Here is a 20987-nt window from a genome sequence, read left to right on the forward strand (position 1 = left end):
CGAGCAAGACACCTGCTTGCCCACCCGGCAGCACTCTTCTTCCTGTCCGAGGTTTTCATTGTTGTGAGCATTTCTGTTGAGGATTGGCAGTGGGGGTGGGGTGGGGGTGTTTGGTTTTTATTCCCCTTGTCTGCTGGGTGGTTGCAGCAGGTTTTGGTCACTTCACATGACCCTGGGACACTGTGACCATCATAAATATGAATCAGTTGCCAAGCATCTGAATGTAAATCACAAGACCCTGGAGATGCTGCAACATTCCACCTGATCGGCACTTCTTCTGGACTCAGCAGAAGTGTCAGGATCAGTGCTGCTTACCAGTTGATTGGTGCTTCTTCAGGGCTCAGCAGAAGCACTAGGATCAGCGCTGAGCTCCAGCCGAAGCCTGGCGCTGATCCTGGCTCTTCTGCTGAGCCCTGACAGCCCTGCGGCTCCAGCCATCTCTTTCTCAGGCTTGTGCGGTGCTGCCACTGGTTCAGCTCATTCCCCTCCCCCACTACTTTTCTAGGATGGTCACGTACCACCTGCCAGGTGCCAATGTACCACAGGTAGTACTCGTACCACTGGTTGAAAAGCCCTGCTCTATTAAATGCCTGGGAGTCTGAAGGTTCTGTTCAGTACCTTAGCTGTTTTCCTAGCATTGCACTATTCTATACAAGAGCTCTGATGTTGTTCCTGGGATCTGTTGGAGCTATTCTTCCAGCTTAGCAATCACATCCTCAAATGCTCCTACCACTACTCAGACCACTTTGGCCTTTACTTTCCACATTCTCTGGAGTTTCTCCTTCATTAATCCAGCTCCTCATACTCCTTTTTTTTTGGGGGGGGGTGATGTTGCAGTCACATCTATCACCACAGCTGTCTTCTGGTTTTTGTTTACTACTATGATGTCTGCTTGATTGGCCAGTATCTGCCTGTCCATCTAGATCTGAAATTTCCACAGGTTCTTAACCCTGAATTCTCCATGATCTTCTGTAGAATATCCCATCTGGGCTTGGAAGGATCTAGACAATACGTTGTACAGATGTTCATGTAGACCAGAGGTCCCCAACCTTTTGGGTACCAGGAACGGATTAGCTGGAGAGAGGTTTTTCTACAGACCGGAGGGGGCATGGTTTTGTGTGCTGCCTGCATCCTGCAGATGGGGCTTTGCTTGTTTGTGCGGACCAGTTGCTGGCATACTGTGGCCTAGTACTGGTCCACAGACCGGGGGTTGGGGACCCCTGCTGTAGACAGTGCCAGTACTTATTTGTGTCATTCAGTGTATATTGTTCCTGCCTGCATCTTACATCCTGTCACTATATGTTGGACTGTTTCTGAGGCCTCTCTGTATAGTCTGCACCTTGGATCCTATCAACTGACTCCTGCTTCTATGGATCTTAGTGCATGTTCCTATCCTGCTGTGATGAGTGTCTCAGTGTTGTCCTTTAGCTAGCTCAAGACTAGAGAACCTGGAATTATACATACACAATTTATATTTGTAGGATTTATGAAGATAGATAATATCTAAGCTATCTCCCCTGGGCTACCCCATCAGTGAAGCATACAAATATACTTCTATACCTCCTACTTCCTATAAATGATTTTTCTTCTACAGATTTTCAGAGTCAGGAAGACAGAAGATCTAGACACATGACAAGAGATTTTAAACCTTTTGTCCCACCAGAATTCAGTCATCACCTACCCGTTCCTAATATGTACTATATTTAATTAGTATGCTACAATTAGCTTCTAGTTTCAGGAAATAAACTAAAATTCACATGTATTTGGTACAGCTTTGGTGTATATATGTGAATTAACCACAATAAATGTTACATAAAGAAGAAACTCACTTGTGCACATTGTTTTGTAATATAATGATGCAAGTTATTATATAGGATAACTAAGGAGATTTAAAAATATGCAGTGGTGGAATAGATTTGTGACATAATGAGTTTCATTCTAACAATTCAATAACACTTATTTTGACAAAAAACCTGTATTAAGTTTTTATTTCATTTTTTTTTTTTTTTTTGCTCCCAGAAATTTTAACAAAGACAAGTTCGTATTTATATTTGATTTGTCAAATGTATATGGTCACTGCTTCATGATAATGCTGGAAAATATACAAGTTAAAAATAGAACTTTCTTCAATAAAATAGAAAAAAGATAGCTATAATAAGGAAACCAACATACTCCAGCATGGTAACACAATATTCAAGCAGATCATTCCAGTCTATCCAGAGTCTGGGGAAGAATAGGGAAGTGGATTTAGTGCACTGCAGTGGTATATGATTTCAGTAGTATATGCTGGCATTTAAAGGATGTCTTCCTGAAACACCTGGCTGCTGTCAGCCGCTTGACAGTAATAGGAATGTTATTATGGCTTATTATGGACTCAGGAATATGGGCTATTATCAGGAAGCTCATAAGGAGCAAGAGTGTTATATAGGTAAAAGGAGGAAAACAAGTTCCACCTCTTCTTTTCACTATTTAGTAACCAAATACTCTTTATAAGAATGATACAAGCTCCAGTGTAAATAGGGCATTGTCTTAACTCTTATTTGTTTTATAATTTTTTCCCTTTTAAACATTTCCTCCCTTAACCAATATCTTTGGTTCTGTTTGTTCTAACTTTTCTCAACTTCCTATATCAGTAAAGGGATATACAGAAGGCTTTCTTTTTTTTCTGTGAAGTTGTCTCAAGACTTTTACAACTCCTGTCCTCAGATACAATGTTTTACCTATCTACCCCACATAGGGCATTATTTTGCAATAATATGCTAAGCAGCAAATTTTATGTAATTATCATAAATTGAGATTCTTGATAAAATGTACCAACCTTTCTTTTTCCTAAGGTTGACAAATATGCTTGAAAGAGAAATAGGTGTGCTAATATTATTGATCATGAAATTTGGTCCCCAGAAAATATTTCTCTGAAGTGTCCCACAGTAATAGTTGAAAAGATAGCTTGAGTAGTTACAGCAACCTTTGTCCTTCTTGAATAAACTCTTGAATTTGTGCTTGAAATTATGGATAGTAGAACAACATTATACTCAGGCTTTAAAATAGCTTTCCCACACATGGTACTTGCTTATGTGCTGAAGGTGCACTTTTTAGAATTCTGGGAATTACACTTCAAGCATATCTAAATATTCTAGGTAAGTAAAAGCTAGTGTAAACTGAATTTTATAGACTTGCTGCTTGCTCCATAAATTGAGGAAAGACTGATACTTCCCAATAGTGATATTCCTAAATCATGCCACAGGTGAAAAATAAAGGCTTCATTTGCAGCTACAAGGGTCAGCAAGGTTATTTTGGAACAGCTATTATTTCCTAAGTAACAGCAGTACTGTGTGTTTCTCAAGCAGCACCGTTTCCTAGCAAGTTCAGCACAAGTAGTCTTGCACACATACCATTGCATGTGCCAGAATCCTATCAGAATACTATAATTTCCCAACTATTATACCCAGTAACTAAATATTTAAATAAAGTACTTTATTCCAAAACCTGGTGTAGAAAATCAAAAGAAAGAGTTTCCAAACCAAGTAACACCAGATCACTGATTAGAGTTAGAATATACTTTTACATATATGTAAAAGTATGTAAAACTATATATAAGTATTATTTATATATAAGTATTTATATATAAGACTTCTAAAAAAGAGCAGAGGCCTTCCTACCTAACCATCAGTTAAAATATCGGCAGCATATTTGCACCACTACATGAGAATCCTTGTGTCTACTCTGGATCTTCAGAAAATGAAAAATAGGAAGAAAAGTCCATCAGATTAACCAATGGAAGAGCAGGAAAATCAACATTCCACCTAGTGCCCCGAACCCCACCTATCTTATTTCCCTACTCTGTTTTCTGGCACTTTAATAAGGGGGAGGATGACTGTGGAAGCAAATATATCTCTTACAGTAGTTTTGTTTTCAGGCAACATGAGGGAAATCCAAGGACTCAGGAGAGATAAGACAAGAATTTTCATCATAATATTCTTTAGAAGTGCCCTCAGCCTAGCTATATGGAACCTGCAAAGTATTATGTGTATATGGGAGGCCCAAGATTATTTCAGCTTAGAAGTGCAATAAAAAAAGTTTCAGCACCAGTGGAGAACAATAATCATTCCTGTAATATCTGTGCTTTCTTTTGCAGAAAGGGTCCATAATCATTTTTCTCTCAACATCTACATTCCCTGTGAAGTAACCTGTTGGAGACCTCATCTTAGGCACAGCACAAATAATCAGTGGGTGAGCTTGTCAAAAATAGATGAGGTTGCACATTACTAATAGGCGATCTCTTTCTTCTGTTTCTGATATGTTTTTCTTTTCCTGTTCAAGAAGCAGTTTGCCAGATGGATAAATAGCTCTTGCCAGCACTAATCTCTCATAGGTAGTTTTAAATTAGGCCATTATCAACTTTTTAAATTATGGGGGGGGGGAATAGTATCATAGTTAAATACAACAACTATAAGGATTTAATTCTATCAAACTATAGTATTCATTTTGGGACAAAAACTGATCAACCACAATCCATTTTGAAGCATGTGCAGAAGAATTATATTTATATGGATGGATTTTTTAATATTTTAAATGATAATACATGAATTCTCAAATCCACAATTCACATATGTAATTTGTTTCAATCTAGATTGGTCAATGTAATTTAAAGGACTAATTTTATAAATAGTAAAAGCTGTAGAGAAAAACAGGTGACTAAATACCTTGGAAATATTTATATCTTTATATAAACCCCTCCCACCCCATCCCCCCCTCCCCCACTTCCCAGAGCTGATTACAGGGTAACAAATAAACAAACATAATCTAACTAACATTAACCAACTATACTATCAATCAAAACCATAACACACTTTAACTCCTTTTCAAAACAAATGTTAAATTATAAACTCAAATAATAATATAATTAAAACTATTAATAATTATCTAAAATCTACTCATATGCAAGATAATACTTTTCAGTTTCATATCTCTTTTGAATGTAATCAATCCATCTTCTCCAAACCATATTTTTCTTGTGAAGGGAAATATTTATATCAAGTTTCTTCAGATAAGAGTTTCCCTACAGCACTCAACAAGATATCTTTTTAAAATGATGCCATTATCTTCCATCTATTGCAGGTCTAGAGAAAAATCCAAGAAAGTTTTTTACTTAATAGATGCTTTAAATACTGAAATGTTTTACACGTACTAGCTTGAGCAACTGTGAATGAGCAAGAGCCTTTAAAAACTGTTTAATATAGAGAATTGGTAGAGATAAATTGATGCCAGGGAACTATGCTAAACCATTTACACATTATATTAAATCATAATTGTTTTAACTATATTCATTACAAAAGTTACAATTGGGCAGGTTCATACAATGCAAGTTTCCTTTGAATCAAGCTTGACTGCTGGTGACTTCACAGACATATACCATGCAATTCTCTTAGCAATAATACTGAAGTGTTTTGTTAGCATACTCCTTCAAGATATTTATTAATTTTACCTTCCAGCCTAGTCTATAATCCTTGGATTTATTGGTTACTTATTTTACAACCTTTCTGAACTTTTTGAGCTCAGTTAAGATTGATTACAAAAGATTTATCACCTAACTTGCATCCTAAACATGGTAAACTATAACGCATGATTTACAAAACCTCAGTAGTTGGATTCATGTAATTTACAAACCAAGTCCAAACAAAGAGATCAGAGGTGTGAATCCTATCTCAGTGTCTCTAAGTCAAATTTTCATTGGGTTGATTGGCTCAAATGCCAAATAAAATTACAAATATCACTGTGTCCTGAGCATTTGCATAATCAGAATGACTTATACAGATTATATATATTACTGACCTCACTATAACATCACATTAAAAGCACTTTTCCAGTGCCATTCCATGCTCAGTATATTTCAATCAAGCATTTATGGATCAGTAGAAAATCTCATGCAGATGCTCTATGCAAGTAAGGCTGTATTTCTGTGTCCTTTACTCTACAATGTAATAAGTCCAAGTCCAACATTATTCCACTACATTTCTGTCGAACCTACCTACTCGCTCAGTTTGACCATTTTATTCAGTTTTGCTTCAACAATTTTTCCCTCTGTGACCATGTCATTTCCACAAAATAAGTTATTTACTATCTAATTTTCCCTTACCACAAACAAGGGCAAATGCTGGCTACCAGCATCCTTATCATCTCTCAACACTTACTTCAATTACTTTGAGCAATAAGCACTGGAAAGTAAAATCAAGTAAACATATTTTATTTGGGTTCATATTGGGTGAAAACATTCAGTTATAATAATATAGGACAGAATAATGGTGTTTCACTTGAAATTCTATGATTATAATAGCAATTTTAATGAGCATCATTCAATGAGAAAGACTAGGAAGAACATTTTGGCACGTTAATTCTGCCAGAGTTCAGTATCTACAAAGATGTATGTACATTATACAGACTTTTTTTTCAGGCAAAATGTTATTTTCCTTCAGTAATGAAGTACCAAAGATTGTATAACTAAACTAATATATGAGGATATAAGATGAAAATACTAGGGTTATAATGTCTTTTTTTAGGAGCAAAACATGCTCAGTGTGAATAATAACGATAACAGGTAAAGTTTCATAAAGCATGTATATACATGATATTCTCACAGCACTTAACCACAAGTATTGTTTTTACCTCCAGAGCTGTCAATTATCTGCATTGTGTTATAGAGAAATAATCCAATGCAGATACCTTTTGGTGAAAGACCATTTCTCCATGTATAAAATTATATAGATAGGTATCCTGGAGGAATCCATGTTTCAGAACAAACAAATATATCATTATTAATTTCTTACCACATATATTTGGTATATATGTGGTAAGAAATTAATAATGATATATTATTAATTATTATTAATATATTATTAACCTACAGTTCAAAGATAGAATGCCTACTTTGCTGGCATATGGTGTAATATCATGGGGAAATGACCTGGGAAGACATGAGTAACAGCCACAAACTACGTAATGGCAAATAAGCCTATTTAGCCTACAGAAGCAATAGGAATCTCAGAAGGGGCCCTTTCTAGTTTCTTGATTGAAAGGCAATTTAAAAAAATATATTTATGCACTGAATACCAGGAATGTATGATGCTCTGGATTGGATCTCTTCCTTCAAATCTATTTATGCATAGAGAAAGTAAGGTTTTTATTGATGCCTCTCTTTGGCATATATGCTATTCTTTTCCCCATGCAAAAAGATTTAAAAAATGTCATGAAGTAATACTCAGTTGACCTGAGTGGACACTTCAGTTAAACACAGGGACTTGGAAATATTGAATGGTCTTCACTTAAGCCCTAATAGGGCAAATATAGAGGTCTTGCAGGCCAATTTCAAACTCAAAAGAAAGTAAAAATACATTTGAAAAATGATGGAACTCTAAGCTGCACCATCTTTGGTTTGTAATGCAGAAAGTCCTGAGTTTGATAACTAACATCAAGTAGAAAAACTTCTGTTTGAACCATTGGAAAGTCACTGCTGGGCATATAATTTGATCCGATAGAAGGGAAGTGTCTATATTCCAGAAAACTTGAAAAAGCCAGAGAGGGAAAACAGACTTTATTCAAAAAGTAAATCAAAATGCATGCAGGGTTATTGGCCCCCACTCCACTGCCGTTTTTACATTACAGCAGATCCCGCAGTCATGACATAATGTGTAAGACCACAATTTCTGGCCTGAAAAAATCTGATCAAGAGGGGATGAGCAAAAATAGCTCTTTGCTACCATCTAATAGACCTGTTGCCAGTTCTGAAATTATGGTGAGAAAAATGTAAAAAACTCCTAGGTTTTTGTCTTCGATCTTACATTCTTACATTGAAAAATTAAAATGAGGAGACTTAAAAAAACAAACAAGAAATAACCTGTTCAGGATTACTACCTCATTCTACATTTAAACATACTTTGTGTAACTGACCGCCCCAAAAGAACGGAAATAAATTGCTAAAATATTAAAGAAAACTTTAAATTTTATTTGTTTTATTATATGGTCCTTAAGTGCTACATAGTATTTCTAGGAATTTGAATTAATAGATTTCCTTAAGTTCTGTATTATTATAATAAATTATTAATATTTTATGATAATGGGAGAGGGGTCGGCAAAAGTCAATAGAATTTAATTTATTTGTCATGTTTACTTTGGTAAAAATGAAGGAAGAAGGCTATTTCATTCCTTTAAATAAATACCATAGTATGGCAGAAGGAAACACCAATTTAGTCATACCTGTACTTTGATTTTATTTGAATCAATGCAAAATTATATTATGAATTTAAATTCCAATATCTTTTGGGCTCACAGAGTTTAAAAAAGATTGTATATAAAATTAAATGGCTATTAGTTAAACATTAATTTTAAATTCATAAATATTTATTTGGAAATTACCCAACCTACTACCGTGCTTTGAAACCAGTTTTTTAAAATTATAATATGGATATGGATAAGTAAAATCATGATCTTCAATAAGATATGCTTTCAAGTTACTGTGTGAAATAAAAAAGTTCATCTACCATTTTCATTTTCCAATAGTAATTTAGAAGTTGAGATAGGGAAGGAAAAATTACAAGACATAGATTTGTTCTCTCTTGCACAACCAAGACTTCTTAATGGACTAGTCTTTTATACATCAGACTGGTTGTATCCAGCTTACCTATAGCCCATCTGTGATGGAAAAAAGCTTGTTTAATGTAAACAAGAAATGCTGCACAGAGAATGGGGCATTTGGGCTAGAGTTCTGTATCATCTAATCTGAGCAGGCCAAGTTGTGAATCAAAGAAAAAAAAAATGAGGATAGTTGGTTGCCACCTAGTTGTTAATATTGTTACATATCAGTTGCTAATGATTATGAAGATGGAACATCAGGGTAATATTGTAAAAGAATTGGATATATCATATAGTAGGCTGCAATTTTTTTAAAAAGAAATATATATATATATATATATATATATATATATATATATATATATATATATATATATATATATATATATATATATATGAAAATAATCAGGCCACACATGGTATAAGGTTTATTACGTAAATTCATTATTTGTACTCTTTAATGTTTACATATTTTAATTGGTTGCATACCAAAAATAAAGTTAACAAAAGAAGAACTGTAGACTATAAACATTTTTCATCCATTAGCATCAGCCTCTCTATGGAAGGAGTGTTCCTGATTTAGATCACCTGGCTTATAACAATAATATCTGTTTGTTGTTATCCAAGAAGTGCTTTTAATTGAACTTTTACTGCTGATTGGATCTATGAAAATATTTACAGAGCCTTGCTATAAGTATAAACTACTAAGAAGTAAATACCAAGTAAGTACCCTGTGTTAGCCAATTATTGCCAATTACAATTATATTGTTCATTGGTTAACAATTCTAGAGAAGAACTAAGGTATAAACAAGAGATGTGAAGTGATCTGAAAGTAGATGTTAGTCAAACAATCAATAATTAAAATAATATAAATTTCCATCTGTCCTGTTCGCCATCATTTGCTCCCTAGAGACTAAAATGGAAGATCTGTAACTTGAACTGGCCACGAACAAGGAGTGTATATCTGAGGTGGTGACCCTTTGAGAGCTGTATGCAACAAAATTTCATTTTGATGTATGCCAATTGGTGTACTTTCAAAGTGACAATAAAGTTGTTGTTGTTATTGTTATTATTATTTTACAAGAAAAACAGCTTTGATGGTTATCTCCTATCCTATGAACAGAATGGAACTTAAGTCAGACTTCTGCATCTTATGCTAAGCAATCATTTTTTTGATGATAAGTACTTTCCTGTAGAGGTAATCTGTTGAGGGTCTCAAAAGCAGACGGAGTGAAACAAGAAATGTTTCAAAACAGAGTCATAAATGGGTGAGACACGTATTATTGATCTGGCACCTCCTTTTTTTCCTTCTATTACTCTTCCATTTCTCTTTCTAAATCACACGTTGCAGTGAAGGAATGAAGATCTTAATCAATCTCTTGCAGTTAGCTTTTAAATTTGGGCCAAATTCTCTGTGAATTTAGGCCAAGGATGCAGATTTCCCACTCATTCTTTGTCTTTTTCATCCTATAAAGTCTGCCCTGGACAATTAGATGGACCTCTAAATGTGATTAGCATTATTTTCTGCCTAGAGAATTATGGGCATGTTTCTATGCATGTAAAAAAAAACCCTCTGAGGAGCTTCCGCTGGGGAGCGGCGTTGATGGCGGCTACTTTGTAGCCGTCCTCCTGGGACGGCGTCAGATCTGCAGAGCGCAGCGAACATCAGCTGGCCCGCAGTTCGGAATCCCCTTCCCGGGCGAAGGGAAGGGGTAGAGATTGCAAGAATAGAGGTAGAACCTCTTAGCCCCCTCTGGATTTTTCTTTTGAGGGGGCAGAAGGAGCGTTCCCTCAGAGTTCCTGCTTTCTCCGCCACCCAGCTCTTTTTGTCTCTTCGGAGACAAAAGGAAACGCCGCTACCATCTCCGCGTTTAAGGTGTTCTGGTGAGTAATATTTAAAGCGGACAGAGCAGTTTAAAGGATTTCTTTTTTAGTTTAGTATTTTATTTTAATTTTTTTCTAGTTGACTTTGATTCTTTTCCCTTGTTTCTTTTTTGTCGGCACGGAGAGTGAAAGTAAGATGGCATTCCGAAAGTACTTTGTTCTTTTGTTCTTTAGTTTTTTTTTCCCGGAAAGAAAATATGGACTTAAATGAATACATTTATTGCTTTTAACTCTCTCCTTTATTTTTTGATCGTGTTTTGGGCACTTTTCTTGGCTTTTTTTAAAAAAAACTTTAAGAATTTTTGTACTTTTTTTTCTTTTTCCTTTTAAGAGGAAAGAGAGAGAGAATAATACTTTGAAAAATGGCTTTAAAGAGGCAACCGGCCTCTATACTTTCTAAGGTGGTTTCCTCTCCTACAACTCTAACTGGACAACAACAACTTAAAGCTACACCATCAGTACTGCCTCCACCTTCTCCTCCTTTGCCAGGTTTATCTGCACAAGAGATTAAAGATATAATGGGAAATGCTGTATCCCAAATTAGAGATGAAATGAAGCAACTTCTTGAACAGAGTAAATCTGAAAGCAAAGAGGAAATGAAAGACCTCTTTAAACAGAATAAATCTGAAAGTAAAGAGGAAATGAAGCAGCTGTTAGAGGACAATAATACTATCTTGAGGCAAGATATAGTAACAGCTTTATCGGGCCTAGCTTCTGTGGTCACGAAATTGGATTCTAGAGTATAGGAGGTCGCAGATAAAGTTGATTTTATTGAAGATAAATTCCAGAATATGGAAAGAAAGGTGGAAATTTCACAAGAGGATATTCTTATGTCCCAGTACAGGGAAATGGAGCATGCTTTGAGAATCAGGGGTTTGAAAGAAGATATGAATCAAGATTTGACAGAGATGATGCTTAATGATCTAGCTCCTGTTTTGAATATGGATAAAGATGAATTACGCAGAGAAGTGGAAAAAGTTTACAGAGTTAATTCTTGGATTGCGAAACAAAAGAACTTGCCAAGAGATGTGGTGATTTATTTTACAAAGAGGCCTCTGCGTAATGAAATTATACAAGCTTATTACAATAAGAGATTTCAGATTGCTGCCCAAGATGTCATTATTTTAAAGGAAATTCCATCAAGAATCTTAAGAAACAGGAAAGACTTTGCTTTTCTAGCTAATGAACTTAAAGCAAGATCGATGTCATTCAGATGGGAGATTCCGACGGGTATTGTTTTGAGCCATGCGGGGATGCGTTATAGGCTTAACACGGTTGCTAAAGCCAAAGAGTTTTATAATACGGTCCTGGGAGCAGGCTCATCTTTATCTATGATCCAGAAATCTTTGGGCGGCAAAGAGGTGGAACAGCAATCTGAAGGATTAGGTCTGATCTCTGCTGGGAAGTCACAAGTGGAATGGCAACGTCAAATAGAGGTTAAAGAGCAGAGGATGACCCGTGCAGCACACAGATGCAAGGAAAAGGAACAACAGAAGAAAGAACCCAAAGAATCTTCTTCTGAAAGTGCTTCATTGCCGGTGGGAGGAGCAAGACCCAAGAGTTCTGCAACACATTCATCAATGGCAGATCTTCAGGCAGTCTTCTCCAGGCTCCTGGTTAAGGGAGATGGCAAAGTTCCTGACCTGGAATGTTAATGGCCTTAACTCCCCTCAGAAAAGAAAGAAAATCTTTTATTATTTAAAGCAACATAACAATGATATTATCTGCTTGCAGGAAACTCATATTTTACTTAAAGATCAAAAATATTTAGCTAATGCTCGTTTGGGATCTCATTTTGTATCTCCTGCCCCTGGGAAAAAAGGGGGAGTGGTTATTTATGTTAAGCAAAAATCTACCAGTTTGTCTGGTAGAATCAGATCCTCAAGGAAGATATGTAATGATTGAACTTGGATTATATGGTAAGAAAATACTTGTAGTGGGACTGTATGTACCAAATCAGCAACAAGAACAATTTTATAAACTGTTACATCAGAAAATAATTTCGCTGGACTATAGATCTGTGATATTAATGGGGGATTGGAATGGTGTTTTAGATACACAAAGGGACAAAAAAGGTTCCTCTATCCTTTTTAAACAGGCTAAATTACCCAAAGCCTTTTTTGATTTGAAAGAGGATTGGGAATTGAGAGACTATTGGCGTGAACGTAATCAAGAGGAGAGAGACTTTACCTTTTTTTCAGATAGACATCAATCTCTTTCAAGAATTGATTTTTTTTTATTACAACTGACTTATATAATAGGGTAAAGAACGTAAAAAATTTTCCTAGGTCATTGACGGATCATAGTCCAGTTTGGATGGAGCTGATTTATGAAAAAGAGGAGAGGAGATCCTGGAGGGTGAATGAGAATTTATTTAGACAAGAAAAGAATGTTCAAAAGTTAAAGGAGTGTTTAAAGGATTATTTTGCTTTGAATATGTATAAGGGGACATCAACATCAATGGTATGGGATGCAGGTAAAGCTTTTATGCGTGGGATTTTGATAAAGATGAACAATGTTCATAGACAAAAGCAGACTCAGAAGCGTAAGGAACTGGAAGATGAGATTAAATTAAAAGAAAAGTTTTTGATTTTAAATCCTTCAGATGAAAAGGTTAAGGAATCTATAAAGTTCTTAAGAACACAATTTAACATGTTGATGGCTGATCAATCTGCAACTAATCTTTTGTTTATGAAACAAAATACATTTTGTAATGCCAATAAACCAGGGAGATGGTTGGCCTATCAATTAAGAAAGAAACAGAGACAGAGAACAATAGATAAAATAAATTATAATGGTAAATTAGTGTATCAGAAGGAATTGATTAAGAAATCTTTTTTAGATTATTATCAAAAATTATATAAGACTACTAATGTACAAATTTTAGATATAAATAAATATTTAAGGGAGGCTAACTTTCCTAAATTGACAGAATATCAGAAGCAAGAAATTAATTGTCCAATTACTAATGAGGAAAGTGTGACAGTTATTAAGCAATTAAAATTAGGCAAAGCGCCAGGTACGGATGGTTTGACACCTATTTATTATAAAACTTTAGTAGAAGAGATGATTCAACCTTTAGGTGAGCTTTTTAACAACATATTGCAGGGTTCAGAGATTCCTCCGTCATGGCGCAGTGCTTTCATATCCTTGATTCCAAAAGAGGACCAAGATCTTACTTTACCAAAGAATTATAGACCTATATCTTTTTTAAATGTAGACTATAAGATCTTTGCAAAAATTTTAGCTAATAGGCTTATGACGGTTGTGCATCAGCTTATACATAAGGACCAATCGGGTTTTATAACTGGCAGGTACATGAAAAATAATGTTAGACAAATTATTAATATATTAGAATATTTAGATAAGAACAACCAAGTCCCTGCAGGGCTGATATTTTTAGATGCTGAAAAAGCTTTTGATCAACTGAACTGGCATTTTATGTTAAGAGCAATTGAGGAGATGAATTTTGGAGAAAAAATATTACAAGCTCTTACTGCTATATATCAAAAACAAACGGCACAACTTATTGTTAATGGGGGTTTGTCAGAGGTTTTTACAATAGAAAAAGGTACTAGACAGGGATGTCCTTTGTCACCGTTGCTGTTTGTTTTAACATTGGAAATTTTGTTGATTAAAATCCGAGAGTCGCAGGAAATAAGAGGAATAGAAGTTAACAAAAAAGAATATAAGTTAAGAGCTTTTGCAGATGACTTGGTTGTTACTTTGTCTCAACCTACTTATTCTGTAGTGAAGTTATTACAGCTGATATATCAATATGGATTAGTTTCGGGTTTCAAAATTAATAATAATAAGACTAAAATATTATCTAAAAATATGACTACTTGTGATAAACAGATTTTGGCTAATTTGACTGGTTTTGAAATTGTTGATAAGATAAAATATCTGGGGGTTATTTTATCTGTTTCTAATGTAAAATTGTTTAAGAATAACTATGAAAGGTTGTGGGTCAGGGTACAAAAAGACTTGAAAAATTGGGAGAACTTACAGCTATCTCTCATGGGAAGAATTGCAGTGATTAAAATGAATGTCCTGCCAAAATTTCTCTTTTTATTTCAAATGTTACCTATTTTAAAGAATGAGGTTAATTTAAACGAATGGCAGAAAGGCATTAATAAATTTATTTGGGCAGGGAAAAAACCAAGGGTAAAGTTTAAAATTATGCAGGACTTCCGTGAGAGAGGTGGACTCAAGGTACCGAATTTGAAATTATATTATGATGCTGTGGTCTTAATATTAATTAGTGATTGGGTAAATTTAACAAATTCAGAGATACTCCACTTGGAGGGATGGGATTTACTTTTTGGTTGGCATGCCTACTTAATATTTAATAAAAAAGTGGATTGGGCCTTTAAATCTCATATTATAAGGATCTCTTTACTTAGGGTTTGGAGGAAATATTATAAAAGTGATTTTAAAATACCATTATGGCTATACCTTGGCATGCGATAGAGGGGATAAAGAGAGGTGTTAAAATGGATACGGTGTCTTATACACAATTACTTAGATGGGATGGTCAAAATTGGCAGTTAAAATCTTTGGAAGACCTAGCACATGAAAATATTACCTATTCTTGGTTTCAATATAGACAATTAGTAGATAGATGGAAGATGGACCGTAATTTAGGTCTGCTTAGAGAAGATGAAAATCTTTTTAAGCAAGTAAAGGATCAAAGACAAACTCACATTAAGAGAATTTATGGGGTGCTAGTGGAACTGGATTCAGAATCAGAATTAATTAAAGACTGTATGATTAAATGGGCGCAGAATTTTGGTGAACCAGTTCTACTGGATACCTGGGAAACTATCTGGGTGAGAAATGTTAAGTTTACACAAGCTCAGAATTTAAGGGAGAATTTTTATAAAATGTTTTACAGATGGCACCTTGATCCACAAAAGATGTCTTTCATGTATCCCGACTTACAGCCCAAATGTTGGAGATGTGGCTGCCTGGATGCCACTTATTATCATATTTGGTGGTCGTGTAAAAATATAAAAGCTTTTTGGATTAAGATATGGTGGAACATTCAGAGAATTTTTAGAAAGAGGGTAAAATTTACTCCACAATTGTTTTTGCTTGGTATTGTTACTGATTGTGATGCTAAGGAGGTTATATTGATGCTGAAACTGATTACAGCCGCAAGGCTGTTAGTAGGTCAATACTGGAAGAAGGAATCTTTGCCTACTTTGCAAGAGTGGTTTTTTAAAGTATCTTACTTGGTGAAAATGGCAAAGATTTCAGCTTTCTTAAAACAGCAAACGCAAGAGAAATTTTTTGCTGTATGGGAAAAATGGATAAATTTCATACAATTTAAACTGGATTTGAAAAAATATCATTTAGCTTTTTTATAACTTGTATAAAAACTCTACTTTTTCTTTCTTTTTTTCTTTGTTTTTCTTTTTTAAATACTTTCTCTTTTTAAGGATTATAACTCTTTTTTCATATATATTTTATTTTTAATTATCTTATAATTTTGTTATTTTTTTTTTAATTAAGCCTATATTCTGCTCTGGGAAGCTCCGGGGGGGGAGGGAGGGGTGGTTTGGGAGGGGTTGGGGGAGGGTTGTATTGTTTTGTTTTTTTTGTTGTTGTTGTTATTGTTTTTTTTCTGTCTCTGTAAAAGTTTTTAAAAATTTTTCAATAAAAAAAAAACCCTCTGAGTTCTGCCGGAAGTTATTGAATAATATGGCAACATCAGCAGGAAAGCTTAATTTTTCAGACCTTGGGGGATTGGGAGATGATATGCTTGGCTTAGACCCTATGTCACTGGTATGGTAAACCTAAACACTGTGCTGTCAAAATATTGATCTTGATAAATTTTGGTGGCTTAACTGTTCTGAGATCCAGAAAGGGAGAAATGGGGCTGGTGTACTTGGCCCACGGGTTGTCCATTTCTGTTTTCAAAGAAGTGTGCCTTGTCCTGACTTAGAAGAAGTATGCCTTGTGGACCTCACATGGGAGGAAATTCATTATTCCAGAGAGAGCATGCTTTGCCATATACCTTATTCTATATTAGTATCCTACATTTTATAGTAGAATTGTGCATAAAAACACATACACATGTACAGTGAGTAAACAAATAAATTAAAAGCATCATTTCATAATGATGAACCAACTGCACAATTAAATTCTTGTCAAAAGAGAGAGAAAAATTCAATTTTATTTTTCCATTTTTCTGATTTCTGCATCAAAGTTAATATTTTTTTAAATCAATCAAAAATTTCATTCTCATTTCCCCTGGTACAAATTTTGCTAAATATATGCACATTATGCTCTCTTATATAATACACTTCTGTATAGTTCTTTAATACACACCTTGTATGAACATTTACTAATTACGTGTTTTTTAAAAAAAATACAATATGAAGAATACTCAGAATATGAAGAAGTATAAATATTGAAAGCTGGATACTAAGTCATATATTGGTCCAAAATGGAAAATTTATTAAGATTTGTTCTCTTTTTGTTCTATATATTCATATCAATTAAACATTCTTCCATTCTGTTACCATTTAGTTTCAGGAAGATGTGGGAGAGGGTTAAATGTTCTCTATCTTAAACTATATCCCCAAATATACATATTAAGAAGATATTTAGCTATATTAATCTGTTGTTCATAAAGCAAAAGTAAGATCAATTATCCCTTCCCTTCAATGTGGCTGTGTAGGGTAGACATCCTAATTTTATGGGTACATGCAAAAAAGAAAAAAAAGTTACCTGGGAAATATAATTTGAAGCTGAAAATAACTAAAAGTTATTTGAATATAAGAAGAACATGCTGTTGCAAATCAGAACCCCGTCCAACCCAGCATCAATGAAGCCTATAAGCAGCTTTAAAATTATTTTTAAGTAACATACGTCTCTGATACAGAAGGTAACATATGCAGTTATCATAGCCTTATTGTGTTTGTCCAATCCTGTTTTAAAATGATGCGTGCAAGCCCAACTCTGGCCATCAACTTTTAAATGAATAGGGTAATATGCATAGTGGACATTGTGTTTTGCTCGTGTTGAATCCATGTTTTTGGATAAATGAAAATCACAGGCTTCTCTCTTTCTCCATCATATAGTCAAGTAACTCTTCTACCACAAAACATAGTCTGTACAGTTTGCGTTGGCTCTGAAAACAGGCAAGACTAAAGAGGGTATCCAGTACTGCATGGTCCATCATTTTTATTTATTTGCCTGTTACATTTATATCCTGCCTTTTCATTGAAGAACTCAAATAGTATACATAATGCTTCATAAATTTCCTTTATAAATCTGTGATATAGGTTGGGCTAAAGAAAGTGACTTCCCATAGTAATCTAGTACACTTCTGAGACTGACAGTCAATTAGAAGGCGGGTCTCTCAGTGACGGTCCAAGACCTTAACCACTAGACCACATTGTCTCCCTCTCTCTGATGATTATGGTCTTGATGAAATTCAGTAGATCTGATTTTAGTTAGGGCATAAATTATATGGGAAACCCAAGGACTCCACCTCTGGCTGTATGATGGAAGAAAACTGTAATGGAAGCTAGCATAGTATTGAGAAATATGGTAATTTATTAATAAACATTAGTTAATAATTGTTATTATATAATTCTTCATTAGTTGCCTATTCAACAATGACTACTCCGAGCTTACGTTTTTAAAGGCTTAGCAGTACCTCCTAGAGGCTGTTGCCCGTTTTTCTCTGGACAGTGTTAGGAACTTAACCACTTAGTTGCTTATAAATCCTGCTTCCGGAGCAAACCATCCTCAGGTTTCTATCCCATCGGCAGACGGCACGAGGGGATCTTGCCTGCCAAAGATTACTTGAGTGATCTGCTTTAAATCGATTTCCCTGGCTTCGGGGCGAAATTTATGAGCCTGAAGCTATGATGAGGAAGCGTTGGCGGGCATTCAAAGGAGCGCTCTGTGACCGGCGCGGGGGACAAAAGTGTACAAAGGAGGAAAGTACAGAGGGAGGGAGGACGGGGTGGGGAGTAGTCCTCCTCCTCCTCCTCCTCCTCCTCCTTTCCCTCCTGCAACTACCCAGCATTTCCCTTTCCCTTTGCCAACTGTTTTCAGGGCTAATTACTGGCATCTCAGGCAGCGCTGCGCGATGGTATTTGCGCGAGAGAAATCCAGGCAGGAGGGGACGGGCCTCCCTGCAGGGCTTTATACTTGACTCCAATCGTTAGGGCTACAGGATGGTTATGGATGATTTACAGCGAGGAGGAGAACAATCATAAGAACACACTTTCCCCAATAAACGTAAGCGCTGTCCTGAGGCTCGCCTCTCCCACGGTCCTTCCAATCTCCTGAAAGTACGTCCCGATTTCCAGGCGCAAACGTCCCCCTCCGGCAGGCGCTCAGAGCTCAGCCTCGCGCTCCAGTTCCCGGTCAAGTATTCGCTTGCGCTTGTTTGCATTTCTCTCCCTCCCTCCCACTCTCCCTCTCACCCACCCAACCAGTAGCACGTGCGGGCCGGCGGCTCACCTGAAAAACAGTTTGGAGAAAACGTTCGCCTTCTCCAGAGGGGACCTCTGCATGGTCCCCCACCGGCAGGGCTGCTGGGCGTAGCAAGCAAAGGAAAAAGGAGGGACGGGTTTCCCTCAGCGGACTGCGCCGTTTATAGTCTCGCCTTCCCCCCATAAAAGGGGGACAAACCACGGTTTGCACCGCTGTCTCCAACCTTATCGGACTCTGAGGTCACCGCCTCTCTCCTTCTCCTGCCCCTCACCCCGCCTTTGCAACCGGCCCGGCTTCATAAGCCGGCCCTCCGATTCACGCCCGGGACAACGCAAAGGCCCCGCTCTCGTCGCGCGCTGCAAGAGGCGCTCCTCGCGGCAGGTGCCTCTCTCCGTCGGAGCGCGCGCCCTCCCTCCCGGGGAATTCGCCCCGCGAGTTCCCTCCGCGCGAAGAAGCCGCCGTTCCCTCGTTCGCCTTCTCACTCCTTCCTTTCAGCCTTGCTTAGCGATCACCGCAGCCTCGAAGGAGGAATCGGATTCCCTGAAGGTTACCGCCGGTGGTTGTTTCCTTCCGCGGGGTAGCTGGCCGCTTGCCGTCTTCAGAAAGCAGCTCTTTTCCCATTAAGCTTTGTGCTGCAAACAGGACTGGAGCCCGGTCGTGTATTAAATGTCAAGACTTCGACTAAAGCTTGCCAGCAGTAGCAATAAAGAACGCACACTCGTGGCGTCTTGCTAGACGCGCGTATGCGCCTGGCACCTGGGTTTTTTCAGAAAATTTCAGGTGCTACTCTTTTCCGCTTAGCGGCTGGCTATGAAGAACTTGCTGGAGTATTCGTGGGTCGTGCTAAGTTGAGCTAGTATTAATTTTGGCTTTATGTTTTGGCGGCTTAAGCTGTTGTGCAAAGCAGCCCATTTAATTCGTGTAGGGTTCCGTCTGTGTCCCAACCGAGAAAACTGGTCCAGGCATCTACCCTGTTAAGTGTATGGCACGAATGCAGCTTTTCGGAAGGGATTTATGGTCCTGGAGCAACTGTGCTCCTTTTCAACTTCTAAGTATTCTTTTGTGTGATGCAAAGGTTCACATCACGTCCATTTCCTTATAGAGTCACTCCCCTAAAGATTATAGTGGCAGCTAGTTTTTTAATCATAAACTCCTTACTTCTGTTACATAAGGTGAGAATAGGGCACATTTTTGTTTTCCCACAACAGTTGATCAAACCCCAACTAGGAATGTTTGCTCTGAATGACACCAGGCATCTTCATCGGCACATCAAACAGGCAAACACTAGGCCAGCTGACAAGTGAGAACTCTGCTCACTTTGTTTTTTGCTGGCAGAGTTAATTTTACTCTGTGAGAACATTAAAAAAAGTGGTCTGTCAACTGGGTCTGAAATGATGTGTGGTTCCTGGGCATTGTTTACCTGGGTGTTATAGATGGAAAGGGGACAGTCTCTTTGGCTAGCATTGCAATGACAGGGAAGAACAAAGGATTGCTTTGCTGCACATCTATAGGAGCCAATGCCAGCATCCAAGAAGGAAGTCTCCTGTAGAGCTGATTGGTTTCTTGGAAAAAAAATCGTCAAGGGCAGGGAGTCTGCAGGTTTCAGGGTAATTTGCCACCAGCTCATAAAGCCCCCCCCCCACAAAGCTGTTTATTATCTGCATGGAAATATATGGCCTAAGTATCATTCAATGGCACAAATGCATGACAAATTCATGTGATGACATGGTCTTTAACTGTATGATAACAATGCTTATCCAATGGGTAGTAGGTGCGTGTTATGTTATGCAATCTTGGGTGTGATTTTGCTACTTCCCTCACCATATATCAAGTTGCTTAGCCAGGTAAACAAATACCTGGACATAAATCATTTCGCTACATCAGACACACAGGAGCTATGGGAAGAACATTATACATTATATTGAGCCGAGGTGGCGCAGCAGTTAGAGTGCAGTACTGCAGGCCACTTTAGCTGACTGTGTTCAGCAGGTCAGCAGTTCAAATCTCACCGGCTCAAG

At 36.9% G+C, this 20987-nt stretch overlaps 1 protein-coding gene across 1 annotated transcript in view; it reads right to left on the reverse strand.

Annotated features, from left to right (window-relative positions):
* The window catches only part of LOC120308020 (cystic fibrosis transmembrane conductance regulator-like), a 63022-nt gene extending 42854 nt beyond the window's left edge, over positions 1 to 20168 (reverse strand). Inside the window, exon 1 of the mRNA XM_039343437.1 lies at positions 18997 to 20168. Coding sequence (XP_039199371.1) covers positions 18997 to 19049 — 53 coding nt within the window. The 5' untranslated portion in view covers positions 19050 to 20168. The remainder of the gene's footprint in view (positions 1 to 18996) is intronic.
* Positions 20169 to 20987: the final 819 nt, after the last annotated feature.

Source organism: Crotalus tigris, unplaced genomic scaffold, assembly GCF_016545835.1.
Source record: "Crotalus tigris isolate CLP2741 ecotype Arizona unplaced genomic scaffold, ASM1654583v1 scf7180000017851.206555, whole genome shotgun sequence".
NCBI classification, from domain to species: domain Eukaryota; kingdom Metazoa; phylum Chordata; class Lepidosauria; order Squamata; family Viperidae; genus Crotalus; species Crotalus tigris.